Below are 15109 nucleotides of genomic sequence, written 5' to 3'. Positions count from 1 at the left end.
AACAGCATGAATAAAATGTCATGTTTTAAAAATATATATACAGTGAAACCTGTTTAAACCAGACCCTGAACAAACCAGAATCATGTCAAAACCCACAAGTTTCATGGTCCTGAATTTTCCAAATTGTAAAATGTGATCTGGATAAATATTAGGTCCCAGCGTGATCCGGTTTAGACAGGTTTCACTGTATTCACAATTGTACATATAATGCCACAAAACAAACGACCACAATAAATAATTTATTGTTAAATTATATTTAATAGTGGCATTTAAAGGGTGTTTGGAGGCAAAACACACCTGTCTTTCTCAATAATGTCCTTTTCAATAATTAGACTTTCTAACGTCTAGTCTTACATGTTTACCATTCTATAAAATACATATGTATGTAGGTTTTAAATGTTCATTTTGTTGAAATTTCTGTAGTTAAGTTAAAACCTGTTATTGTAATTTAAAATATGTCAAACATATCCACACACTGTTATTCACTTTTTTTGGTACAATGATTGTATCCATTCTATCTATATAAATTATGTATATACCTACTTTTGTTCTACAATATGATACAATGCTATATTGCTTCAAAAAGGAATTTGTCTTACATCGACAGAGCACATGACACACACACAAAAATTATTTTACAAAAGACAATACACTCACACAATACATATAGGTAATAATACATATTACAGATTATTTTTAAATCGGGCTGTCCAGATCACCCTTATGAAAAAGTAGGAATGAAAATATATAAAATGTAGGACAAAAGTAATACTGAAACAGTACGAAGCAACATTATTCATGCTCATACTAGGAAAATGAATGTGCTGAACCTAAGAAGTGGTATTATTGAGAAAACACTAAAAATATTTATGTGGTCGTCAGTTTGTACCTGTATTTTCTATTATATCCAAAATAATATGAATCTTATGTAATAATCATGTTTTACAGTTATTTCAAATTATTGTACACTGTATGCATACTAAATCAGCTTAACATGATTAATTTAAGTTTTCCATAATGTATTATAGATTCGGAAGTGATACATTATAATAGTTAATCATTGGGAAAATTGTTAGCTTTCAGTGTGTAATTTTAATGTGTTGAGATTATATGCTGTCAGAAATTGGGAGATATAACTTGCTGCCAAATTTTTTGTTTTAAATCTCATAACTGCATGCTGACTTTTATATTAATACAAGGAATATTCGCAGCATTGTGAAACAAAAAAGTGGGAAAAACTAGGTATTTTGAAGAAAAAGTAGGAAAAATAGGACAAAGACCAAAACGTAGAAAAAAGGAGGAAAAGTAGGATCACTGGACAGCTTGTTAAATTCATAATTTAATTTATTTTAATTAAGAACGGTCACACCATATATCTTAAAAGCAGAAATGATAGAAACCATGTTGATATTAAAAATTCAGGATGTCATGATGACAAACCTGTATTTTGTGTTAAGTATAATTTTTAATTTTAAGCTAATTATTGTTATCAACAGTACCAGACTGTATTTTAATACAGATATGGCTTGGATCCAGGATTATGACTGGGAGGGAAAGATTGCATGAATTGTGCTAACTGGTATATTGGTATCAATATAAAAGAGAGACAGAGACAGAGAGAGATTAAACAAACCTCTGATCATTATCTCTGAAAAAAACAAAACCAGCTAATGCACAAGTAATCAGGCTATTAATAGCACATATAATCACAGACGTACCTCTAATTTGCTCCTTCACTCTTTCAACATATTAAATTTTATATGAATAATAAAAAAATACACTGTTAGTTAAAAGAATAAAATGAGCAAAATGTTGTTTGCTTAAAAGCATTAAATACTTTTCTTCAAAACAATGTCTAAATAAAATGTCATAGTTATTTCACAACACACAGCAGTCTGGTATATATAAGTATATATAAATAAATAATCATGATGTTAAATGAATATCACAGCCTATCAGATAATAAAACATATTTCATTACATAATATAATTTTTGTCTTTTTTTAGTAATATTTATATACTGCATGACCTATCAAACAAGTTCAGTGGTTTTAAACATTTACACAAGAAACCCTTTCATATCTTAAAGCAAAATTCACAGAATGATTCTAAGTTACATGGTCTTGATAATGGTAAATTATGCAAAAAACACATGTTCATGACCTTGGATACATGAATTTTGTATAAACTGTATTTTCATTTTGTTATAATTAATGTCATGTTTATTCAGGATTTAAACTGTTGGTTGCCAAATGTGAACAGACGTTGAGCATGGTAAATATATTTCATTTCCAACTTGCCAAAAAGCGAATTCAAAATCATAAATGTATATAATTCTTTGAAGAGCCGGTTTTGTTATATCTTAATTGGCTAACTAAAACTTGAATATGGCTACAGATGTTCTGACCTCATAACGTGTTTGGTCCAACTAAAACAAAGATATTGATATTAAATTTGTGAATATTATCTATACTTCATATTTAATGATTTCATTGGACGGATGTGTAGGGTGTAATGCATTCAGTCCAAAGATATTTGTATTAAATTTGTGAATATTATCTACTTCATATTTAATGATTTCATTGGACGGATGTGTAAGGCCAGCAAAAAAATGCCACGATCATTTCTCCAATACAATCTTGAGCTTAAGAAAAGAAATTAGCCTAGAACGTATTCCAACAATCCTGATTTGGACTAGTAAGACAGAAAATGCGACTCTTCCTCACAGTAAGTATTAGTTTTGTTCTCGACACCATACAACCCTAATTAAAAATGTATTGAGAGCGTAGTTAAATAAAACTTATTTTTTTCTTGCTCATGCATATGCAGGCTTAAAAAGCAATGATGTAAATGCAGACATAAAATCAACTTATAAGCATTTTTCCTGATGAGACAGGTTAAATTAAAGTTTTGGCAAGTCTTACAATAAAAACATACCAACCAGAGCTAGACAAATTGCATGTGCGAAGCGTATTCTAGCTGAAACAAACTACATTTGGCATAGAAGTATTCTCGCTGACAATATAGTTTAAATTATTCCAGGATTGAATCCACAGCAGTTGGAGAGAGATCACTGAGAAAATTCTGTTTTGTACTTTTGTGTTCAGTGCAGTTTGCGGTACATGCAAAACGACAGAACAAGTTCCACAAGCTGAAAAACAAAAAACAAACCAAGAATGAAAAAAAGAATGAGAAAAATTGTCTTAATTTGTTTGAAATGTATACTCTTAAAAAAAAGTAGGGGAACTCTATTAAGAATTTACAATTGCCAAAATTGTAAGGTATATTAGCTGTGGGGAATGGTTATATGATAATAGTGAATTAATTGGCAAACATTACAACCAGTAGTTCAGTATTACAGTTGGTTTTATGACCACCAAAGATCTTTAAGGATGATTGGGGTCCGAAATGAAATTTGAAAAGTTGATGTTATTTTATCAGTAAATCGCAAATTAAAACAATAAAAATGACTAAAAACAAAACAATAACAACTGTAAAAAGATTGACAGAAATAATGTTTCACAGTGATTAATCAACCTTCCTGGAAATTGTCAAAATCGAGAATGACACAACACGCACATGTACGGGGCAACTATGTGATGCATGTGCAAAGTATGGAATGTGTTTCGGTGTGTTCATAAACAGACCTGAACGTTCTTTACTAGGATATCTGTGGTCAAAACATATGTTCGTCGATATTAACATTAATATTTCAGGTTCCCCTACTTTTTTTGAAGAGTATATATTAGATGCAGATGAAGAAGAGGGGTGTGACCTCACACACCCCCCAAAACATTGAAAGGTCCCCTAAATCAAGTGGTTAATGGATAAATACAATGATTTATATTTCATTAAAATACTGTGGATGTAATATCTTGGTTGGAAGGGTTTCTGTGGGAAATACTGGTTATATGCAATTAGGAATATAGTAAGTACCATTGTTTGAAGCTGCTCACAATCCTTAAAAAAAACCTTATTTGGATTTAACCTTCTAAATTAATAAAATATTAAACCAGAAGAAGTGAAAGATTCAGAACATGTGTGGCTTATCTTTTTTAAATTTCCTGACCGCATAAAAAAGTCTGTGCAATGCTGTACCAACTGTGTTGAACTGCACGGGGACCACATTATTGAAAATATGTTCTGGTAAGGTGTCAGTTGCTGCTGTAATAAATTTTACAAATACATTGCAGTTCTACATTACTGACTAGCCCTCGTTCATAAATGATGGAAACTTACCATGAAGACACCCACGACAATGGCTGCAGTTCCAATAACAATGCCAGTATTGCGCAGATGGCTCTCTAGTATATCAAAACATCCCTGAAACAGTGAGACACAATCATCGTATTCAACATTATGAGCCGATATTTATTCTAGTTAAAAGTTTATTTCGTTTAACAACGCCGCTGAAGCACTATACTTAATTATTTAAAGCAAATCTGTCACAAAATTCTATTTTCATTCAGCCAAACAGAAAAGATGAATGACACACTTTTTAAATTAGCTTTTTGGCAAATTAGTAATAAACGTATTCACTAAATTGAACTTTAATTAGCATATAGTGATTTGCCGAGCAACAATTTACACCCTGGTATGGTATCGAAAAAACAAATTTAACATTTGGTTTCAGAATGTATATTGGTTCACCATGTAACCAATTGGCAGTTCCCTTACCGTAAATTTAATGTGAAAAGAAAGACAGTTCGCTCGAAACACTGTGCTCTGCAAAAAACATGCACTTACGTCTGTGTACAGAGTGTAGTTGCGGAGGTTTATGTTTCCCGGGACCGGTGGACCGTGACGTGGTGGCTGGTCCTTCACGTCTACACTGCCGGTGCACAGGTCTCGATTGTTCGGCCCACAGCAACTCTTGGGGACGTAATTACCATCTAGAACAAACATGTGAAAAACACAACATAAAGTCACTAAAAGTTACACAGTTTTTGTTTTTAAATGACACCACTAGAGCACAATGATTTATTAATCATCGGCTATTGGATGTTGAACATTTGTTAATTCGGACATACTGGGCTGAATTTACAAAGCCTGTTTATGTCTTACACGCATGTAACTACAGACATTTACAATGCTTAAGAAAAACAGGCTTCGTAAATTCAGCCTATTGTCTTAGAGAGGAAACCCGCTACATTTTTCCGTGAGTAGCAAAGCATCTTTTATATGAACCATCTCACAGACAGGATAGCACATACCATGACCGTTGATATACCAGTCGTGATGCACTGACTGGAATGAAAAATACCCCAATGGGTCCACTGACGTCACAAGGATTAATCCTAGCCTGACCGCACATCAGGCGAGCGTTTTACCACTTGACCACGTCCATCCCCCCCATAAAGTTAATAAGTCCTGTCAATGCAACAGAAGTTTAATATGTAATTGCAATGGAATAACGTAATGTAAAACAGGCCACATACCGGTACGGTAGACTGCAATGTCTGTCTGTCTGTCTGTCTGTCTGTCTGTCTGTATGTATGTATGTGTGAAAAAGAATATGTTTAATAGCTTGGATTTTAAAAACATTTTCAAATTTACAAATGCTCTAATTAAGTAAATATGTACACGTATATAATAAACAGCCTTTATTATTGAAGCATGTGTCTCGTATGAAGATAATAATATAATGAGTTTTAAAACAGTATCATTATAAAAATAAAAAAAAAGGAAAATTAAACAAGTGAATGAATGAATGTTTAAGGACACGCCAGCACAAAAATATATTGGCTATTGTCACACATTGATACGTACACACAAACGGTTTTTAATGACTGTGAAATCCTACCGACATATCATACATGAAGTCATTCACTCATAATAAACATTTTAAAAACAGATGATTGACATTTAATATCACATGTGACTTCTACACATTAAATATAGAATAAAAATGACATACGTGATATGTTGTATTTATACCAGTTGCTTTTCTCCCTGTACAGGGCCCACGATGTTGTTGAATTAGCATCTCCATGGGCTCCACAACAGTGGAACTAAATCAAATACAAATATATTGGAAACGTTTTAATGTTTTCCTTTTTCAATAAAACATAACCTGACCTCTAACCTTAGCATTGCCCACCCCAAATTTATAGACTGGTCTGAACAATTCCAACATACAAGTCATGTTAATGAATAATCCTGAAGGGTGGGGGGGGGGGGGGGGGGGGGGGGGGGTTGGGGGAGACAAGAGAGCAAATCCACTGATCCACTTGTAGCTTAACCCTATTCCAAGACATTTCCAGGACACTTTTCCAAAATTCCAGGACTATCACACATGCAGTAACAGTGGATGATAATTCAAACAGACAAAAATAAGTTAAATATTAGTGTGTTGGGGATGTTGAAGCCCAAAATGTCCCAACTGCCCAAGATCTTGGGCCAAGAGATGCCATATAAAATAAAGGTATTAAATGCTACTCTAGTTACATTTTCTTAAATCGTTCAATTTTGAGGGTTTTTTAGCAATACCTCTAGAGCACATTAATTAATTAATACTCAGCTATTGGATGTCAAACATTTGATAATTCTGACACGTTTTGAGAGGAAACCTGTCACATTTTTCCATTAGCAGCACAGGGTCTTTTATATGCACTTTCCTAGAAAGGATGGCACATACAAAAACCTTAGATATACCAGTTGTGGGGCTATGTTTAAACCATTTAAAGACATGTGGACATTTTGAAACTGCATGCCAAAACAAGTGGGATTTTCGCTCGGTTGTAATCTGTTCGTTTGAGATGGACTGAAAGGTCAATCCTTTCGGTGGAGCAATTGAGTTTTCCTATTCCAACCAGTGATTCATGAGTGGCATATCAAAGGAAATAGTATGAAATACGCTGTGTAAATATGTAGATACTTAGTATGTGTGTGTATGTATGCGTGTGTGTATCTGTATCTATGTCTATACAAATGCATGTATGTAGCTATGTAGCTATGTAGATAGGTAGGTAGGTGGGTTGGTACGTAGGTATGATAGATATGGATGGTTTAAAGTTTGTTTTGTTTAACAACACCAGTAGAACCCATTGATTGATTTATTAAACACAGGCTATTGGATGCCAAACATTTGGTAATTTTTACATAGAGTTTTAGCGAGGTAAGGCAATAAATTTAACCCACGAAAGCGCACTATAGATAAACTAAAGGATCTTTGTGATGATCGGATTCTGACTCGGGGCCATATCAAATGTTCAAATCGTGACTATAGGAACGGGGAAAGAAAGTTCAGAAAATGTCAGCAGTCATCTGTTTTGAAACTAATAACATATTTTCAAATTTCCAGGACATTTCCAAGACAAAGTGCAAAAATCATCATTTTCAAGTACTGGAAAACAGCTTCCCAAAATTCAAGGATTTCAAGGAATTTAAGGACGCGTACGAACCCTGTCCAATACACCTCAAGCGAGCACTGTATTAATGAGTCTGAGATTTCATCATATAATTAAATATAAAACAAAAAATCAGTTTATTGTTCCTCATGACCATTCAAATATTCTAATAATTACACAAAAATTTCAAAAATAGTTTAAGAATAATTAACTTTGACAATTCAGGGCATGGAGGTTTTCAATGCCACAATTTTGATATATGTATACTCTGTTGCACCCAGATCCACACCTAATAAGTTTCTAGAATATAAAGATCTAGCTGTGAATTAACACTAACAATCAATGAAATCAAATTAATTTAGTACCAACTGTGACTGACATGAAAAAGAAAGAGAGACACAAAGATTTCAAAAATAAAATTACTTCACTAGACAGTAACTCATCCATCTAATCTAGATTGCCTGTACTACAGTTTGATAACTTACGGTTTCTTGAACGTGATCCCAGGACTCGGTAATGACCCGATTGAACTGATTTTGGTCGGTATGTACTCCGTAGTGTTTACTCAGATGTAACTCCAGAGTATCTTTCACCTTGTCTTCCAGCTGATTGAAATGAAAAATAAGCAACATTTAATGATCTATCAATAAATAATTTAGATTAACAAACATAAATATCTTTTCTTGACTTCTGCCATTAAGAAAAAAACATTCCTGTGCACTTCTCACTGTCAGTTGAACAAAATGTACCTAATACACAAGGTAAACACTCAAGATAGATTTACCACATATGGTATTTAATATTTTAAAAATCTTCTCTAAACATGTATCTGAAAAAAAAAAAAAAAATGTTTGATGTTAAGACATCAAACAAATGATTAAGTACCCTATAATTTTTATTTTTAAATGTTACATGCATGCTAAAAAATAAAATTCGAAAAGAATTGTCATATTGGTGGTTAATGATCTATACAGCTCAGAAATACTGTAAACCTAGGGGAAAATGCATTTACATACATTTCACATTGTTCATGCCCATCCTAGTTGCAAAAATATATATGCATACATTATTTTCACTGTGGATAACAACAGTTGTAGGGGCGCAACGATTAATCACTGTTCACAAAGTTTTAGGCCCAAACAAACATTAAAAAAATATATTGATGCATTGTTCTTCAATTTGTGTATTGCAGTTTACTTTAAACATTTAAAAAATAGTACATCTGCATTTAATAGCTGACATACTTATGTGATAGTTGGCATACTTCTTTGATAGATGGCATACTTGAAGAAAAAATTGTGAATAAATGAAACTGTTGACCAAAATTAATTGTCCCATTCCTAAACAGCTGTTCATGTAATTTATACACTGAGAATACCCCACATTGCAATATTAATCCAGTTTACAATATGCCACACAGAGTTTGTGAAAACACAAAGACAACTTACCTCCCCAATTAAAACGTAACCCAACACACCCGCCACAAACAACATGAGTGCCATGAACGACAGGATACCAAGATGCTGAAAACAGATTGAACAAATAAGCACAAATTATTATTAAAAGATGCATGTATATATTTTACATAAAAAATAAATGTGAAAATAAAAGTCATATATTCCACATAAAATATTTATCTGAATTATTTCATTAAGCTAAGTTTTAATATTTCAGTTATATACCTTGACTTGAACTTCTGAATATTAAAGTGTATTATGTACTTTCATTAAGTAAACTAAAACACTGCATGAAGTTTGTTCAGATAATTATGATGTATTGTTTAGTTTTATAGAGTGTATTCATTTATACTGATTACAAAATGCAAGTTAAATACTGTCAAAGAAGTAAAATATAAAATTACAAAATATATGTCATCAAATAGGAAGGTTTACATATAGGGCTACAGTTGAATCCTGTTGGCTCGAACCCTGTCGATGCTCGAAAAAGTGTTCAACACATCAGGCAGTTCGACCTAATCATTTGGTCAACATCATGCAAGTGTAACTTGGGACTTCGTTTTTGTTTGAGCGTTGCGGTGTATTCGACCCTTCCAAATTCGACCCCATGAGATTCTACAGTATTTGTTATATTGTTTAATAACATACCTGTCTTCGACTGTGCATTATTGCATTATTGCCAACAAGTTCTCTAGCCTTCCCTGTGTATTTAGCAATGCACAGCCAAATTAAGGGCAGTTAGATAACTGATTACAGTGAAACCTCTCAAAACTGGACCCTCTGTAAATTGGAATTCCCTAAAAACGGATGTTTTTCATGGTCCCTTTTTAAATATATGTGCAGAAAAAAACCTCTCTAAACCGGATACCTATTAAAACCAGTTTTTACTTGGTCCCTAGGGTGTCCGGTTTAGAGGGGTTTCACTGTATTTGTTTGCTGGCAATTTGTTTATTTTGATGCCAGTTTCACATTCTACAAACATGTTCCACTAAAATTCTACTTCATACTAACCAATCCCAAGAGACATTTGTAGGGAATGAGAACCCCACAAAGACCAATCAAAGTGAGCCCCATAATGGCACCTCCTCCAATCATCAGCATGAAGGAATCTACTCGATACAAGGCCACACCAATCAGGGTAGATAACTGTTTGCTTCCATATTCCCCTTCACTAGTCCAGATTCCAATTCCCAGAATTGCTAATCCACCAATCTGGAGAGAGAGAGAGAGAGAAAAAACATCAGTTCACTTTCAGGCAGGGTTTCTGCCACAGGGTAAAACAGGTATGGCGCCATACCCAAAATGTTTTGCAGATTTCTTTTTAAGTTAACCTTTTGACAAAATCAATTACTCTTATCATTACAGTATGATTTTTAAAATCCTAACCCTAAACGCAACCCATTTTCTTTCTGGGCAAGACTTCCCATACCCACTGTGGTTGCATTCACTTCCATAGCGCCATACCCAAAAATTTCTTTCTGGCATAACCACTGTCAGGGTACGTACATGCAGTCCATGATTTTAACAAGTTTGGTCATATAATTTAAATATTGTAATCTGGAGAAGATATAGAATTGTTCTAGAGATGGTCTGGTAGTGAATATACGGTAGACCAAAATACATGCATTATAATTAATATTAAATAATGACAATCTAGCCCAGAAACACACAGTTGGCCAGGATATGACATTCTTCCACTCCCTGCTCACTGAAAAACATAAATTTATTATTTGTTTAACACTGCATTTATGGAGTTTATGGTGGGTGTTCCATGGATCAACACCTAACAATATTAGAACAAACGAGTGGTAGGGGAACCATCCATATCAAGTGGTTACTACTTAATATTAAGAAGAGAATTCTATGATTAAGTCTGGTTATATCCATGCCCCTTGTTCTTAACCTTTAGTACAGTATATATGCTGTATGTCTGGGCTCACACTAGAAATTATTAAATTAATTTAAGCTACTGTAACTGAAGTATGATTGGTTGGAGGATCCACGCATGACCTTCATTGTTCACACTGAATTTTAGACCTAACAGTTGTGCTCACAACCTTTTGCTTCATTTATAAAAAAAATTGTTGTTATTTAACATGACTGTTGTTCATATGTATAGTAATCAGGGGTGGGAACTAATGAAGTGTAAAAAAGAGGAAGTCTAGAGGGGTCCCGGAAATTCTTGAAATCCTAGGTTAACATCTGTGACACATTTTGAAGGAAAGGACGATTAAAATGCGGAGGAAACACAATGTTCCATGAGAGAGAAACTGCGGATCTGAGGAGAATTCCCACCCCTGACTAATAGGTCATCATAATATTGAGACAGTTTTCAGGTTTTCTGTCTATGTATTTCTGATTTGGACAAAGTAATTCAATATGGCTAATGACAGAATGAACCATGGACCTCACCAGACTAAGATTGGAAAGAATTTCGGTTCAGAAATTTTTCAAATATGTAGTTTTTTTCCTTGAAAATTATTAAAATGTGGTTAATTTTAAATTTAAGAAATTTTTTATTATCCAAAGACTAAATGTTGTGGCAACTTTGAATATTTTTTTTTAAGAATTGGCTAACTTGGCAAAGGACAGGCTGAGACCTGCCTCAATACATAGTATACTCACAAATACTGCTATGAGAAAAAGCAGCAGGCTCAATCGAATACCAGAGGCTAAGCGTGTTCTGTCCATTGAGCTGGCTTCAAAGCCAAATATGTTCTTGGCATTACGTGTTTCAGGTTGTTCGTCATCTTCGTCAAATTTTGAAAACTCCTTCATGATTTTACTTTTCACTACTGCCAAACTCTTTTATGGAACATCTATCACAGTAGAATATGCTTGCATCTGCAATAGAAGTGAAAATATTTTTAATTATGCGTTAATGGTTTGTTATATCGCAATATATTGCAATAGAGTTTTGACCGTATCTTTGCACCCCTACTGAAAACGCATGCAATGATTACAGTTAACTATTAATATATGCACAGCAATTTGGTTAAAAGGGCTTTCCACTTAGGTAGCACCTCTCATGTCACAGCCATAGTGAAATCTCTCATTTCAGCTCATTAAAACTGCTTTAAATGCACTAATATATGATTTTTATTTTATTTAAAGTAAAGACCAAACTATAATTTGAATTTCTTTCTACCTAAATTTGAAGTGATATTAAACAATATGGGTGTCAGTGATCACATGATTTATTTTACCTATAAACATAGTCTGTTTCATAATTTCGATTTGTTTTTATTGATATTTAAAAAAAGAAAAGAAAGACACACCAAATCCCAAGTAGGAGTGAACAGGATTTTTTTGTGAGGACTGAAATGATACTGTCTTGGGGGCAAACCGACATATTTTGAGGGGTGAACCTGTATCAGTTGAGATGACCTGGGGGCAAAACGTCAGGCATTCATGGTTATTATCATGGTATGAAATGATATAGGATTCCTGTATAAACAATAAGTTTAAGTTGAATATAAGCATTATTAGTTTGGGCAGTTATGATCAATTTCCTGTACAGTTGCTGGTTATTACCTTTCTTGCTGTATCACTGCTTGAGGCCATCTATTACGCAGGGCTTCTAGAATTTTTATAAAATCCACTGACCTTGGGATCAGTAATTTTAAAAATTTACTAGCCACGATTAAAAATTCACTAGCCCTACTTTACTTTTAAGTTAATACAATTTTACTAAATAATTGTAATAATGAGATATGTCACATAAAGAGGGAGATAGACCTTAAAACACTAACATTTGGGGGTTGGGGTGGGGACAAGATAGGCACAAGTTCAACCCGTACAATGGATAGGGTAGTTATAGGTATAGGGTTAGTCTTTAGAGCCTTTGATATAGAGGGGTATGTGTCAAACTCTTTCCGCAAGATATTCATATTTATAAAATAGATAACTGCAACCTTTGACAATAAAAGATTCACTAGCTGTCGGGCATGGCAATAGTAGTTATTTACTAGCCCAACACGGACTATCATTAGCCATGAGAGTGGGGCTACCATAATCTAGAAGCCTTGATTACGTGTATGACAGTAACTGAGTAAGACAAACTGGTAAATAATGGTAAAATCGCAATGAGTTGGTACCGGATATATAACCCACTAGTATTAGATGAATTTATTGATAAGGACTTTTGATCTTTTGGTAGGTAGAACAATAAAAAATTTAAAAATAAATATGTGGTCAAGTTTTTTTATTTTAAACAAAAATATGTACCAAAAGCTGTAAATTAATGAAAACCGGACGGAAAAATATTTAGTGGTTAGAAAGTTATAGCCCTTTGAAGTTTGGCGTGCTGTGAAACATGTCTGCCAAATGTTGACTCATTTTTTTCTAAACTTGCTGATTAAACTCGACTACTAATCGCCATGTGTATATTTCACTTTAAAATGGAACTGAAACACGCCAAATATTATTCTGGAATATGTAATAGTGTTTTTGAAGCCACTGAAAAATGGTAACATATACCATTATAATGTTAAAATGCTATCATGAACCCTAAAGTCGTTATAAACGTAAAATCGGAAAACAAGGAATACAAAGCGACGTTGTTGTTTTCACAACTTAACATATTTATTTAGCCTATCAGGACAATGCAACTATACCCCATTCATTTCCAACTTCTATTATGCATAAATAGTGAAACAATGTTACATAAAAAATAAAGGCAGTGCACATGGGCGTTTGAATGAGCACCTGACGAAAGCTTTTGACAGGGACTAGTCCATTGTAATACAATAGGGTAAAACAGTCTGTTGATAGTGAAAATATTTTGAAGAAAAAACAAAGTTGGTGGTGGGGGGAGGGGGTGACGGGTTTTTTTGGGGTGGTGGTAGTGGTGGTGAAATTTTTTTGGTGGGGGAGTTCTTCAATTAAGCTGAGTAACCAAAAAACATAAATGGCTGAAAAATATAATACAAATGTGATTAATGATAGTGAAAATATTTTGAAGAAAAATTAATATTGTTGGGTGTGTGTGTGTGACGTGTCTCCTTTTCTTGGGGTGGTGGTTTGGTGGGGGATGTCTTGATTTAAACTGAGTAACAATAAAAATATATTTACAAAACATAAAAGACTGATTTTTAAAAATGATTAATTAAATAATAATAATAATAATAATAATACAAATGTGATTAATGCATGCCACTGTAAATATAGATAGAAAATGTGCGTGTCCGTCTGGGTTATATAGTGGGGTTTTTTTGGTGTATGTGTGTCAAGGGGAGAGAGGTATTTTGTATTTTATTTTGGGGTGGGGTTGGTGTTGTTACTGGGGATTTTGTATGTGGATTGGGCTATTTGTTTGTTTTTGTTTTATTTATGTTTTGATTTGCCTGCCAGTTACGCTTACAATCATGTGTACAACAATGTTGGACATCTAGGCCCTACCTATCTTTAAAAATCGTCATGCAAGACATGTTTATACAAATACTAATGTTATAGTTACTAGATCAGTGTTTTTAGGATAAATTATTTTTGCTGTTTATACAGCAAAATTTGCAATTTAGCATGTTTATAATACAATTTAATGTACATATAAAATTAATTTGAAGCATTGAAACAAAATATTTTGTAAAACAGGCGCCTGTGCGGGAAATTGTGTAGAGGTCCAGACTGTGGCTAGCAAAGTTTTTAGTGTGTATGTTGGGGTGGGGGTCGAGTCATGTTTCCCCTGAAAATACATTAAAAAAGAACAATATAGCATGTGGGGGAGGGTACTGTGTGCTGATCGGAATATTACCTAAACTATCTATTTTTATTGTTCAACTATTAAAATTGTGTAACTGTCACAATCAATTCTTTATAAAAACTGTAGGTGTGTTTGTATATAAAGTTATGCTAATTAATGTGAGGCGAGATTGTAGATTTAAAAAAAAGAAAATTTCCATGCAAGAAACAACCAAAACAATGTAATTGTGGGTGAGAGCTCGCTAGCCACAATGTATTAGGGTTAGATTCACCTCTGATATTTGACACATGGTCAGTTATAACAAAACGTAATTTCAGCAACTAAATATTTATTTTTTAAAAACTAAAACACATGTAACATACTAGGCCGTGCCACCTTGAAGCGATGCATTATGGGATTGATAAAATGGCTGCCACCATGACTGCTGAGACAACCCCAGCAAGGACACATTGCACTCAAATGCACTAGTGTGTAATGACTTGAAACTTCAAAAAAAACATAGAAATAAGTTCAATTTAACAACTGAATATGTGAACTCGATGTGCCGAAGTATAGAAAAATATTCAAAATCCATTTGAAGTTCAGTGTTTTTCAAAGTACAT

At 33.5% G+C, this 15109-nt stretch overlaps 1 protein-coding gene across 2 annotated transcripts in view; it reads right to left on the bottom strand.

Moving 5' to 3' along the window:
* Window positions 1-238: 238 nt before the first annotated feature.
* The window catches only part of LOC121375640 (CD151 antigen-like), a 21670-nt gene continuing 6799 nt past the window's right edge, over window positions 239-15109 (bottom strand). For both annotated transcript variants that reach the window (XM_041503194.1, XM_041503193.1), the window contains exons 2-9: window positions 11432-11650; window positions 9818-10018; window positions 8798-8872; window positions 7835-7954; window positions 5918-6011; window positions 4747-4892; window positions 4240-4323; window positions 239-3151 (exon numbers count right to left, since the gene is read on the bottom strand). In XM_041503194.1, the coding sequence (XP_041359128.1) occupies window positions 3104-3151; window positions 4240-4323; window positions 4747-4892; window positions 5918-6011; window positions 7835-7954; window positions 8798-8872; window positions 9818-10018; window positions 11432-11584 (921 nt within the window). In that variant the 5' untranslated portion in view covers window positions 11585-11650 and the 3' untranslated portion in view covers window positions 239-3103. The remainder of the gene's footprint in view (window positions 3152-4239; window positions 4324-4746; window positions 4893-5917; window positions 6012-7834; window positions 7955-8797; window positions 8873-9817; window positions 10019-11431; window positions 11651-15109) is intronic.

This window comes from Gigantopelta aegis, chromosome 6, assembly GCF_016097555.1.
Source record: "Gigantopelta aegis isolate Gae_Host chromosome 6, Gae_host_genome, whole genome shotgun sequence".
NCBI lineage: Eukaryota > Metazoa > Mollusca > Gastropoda > Neomphalida > Peltospiridae > Gigantopelta > Gigantopelta aegis.
Note: the sequence above shows the minus strand (reverse complement) of the source record. Positions and strands in the feature narration are given on the sequence as shown.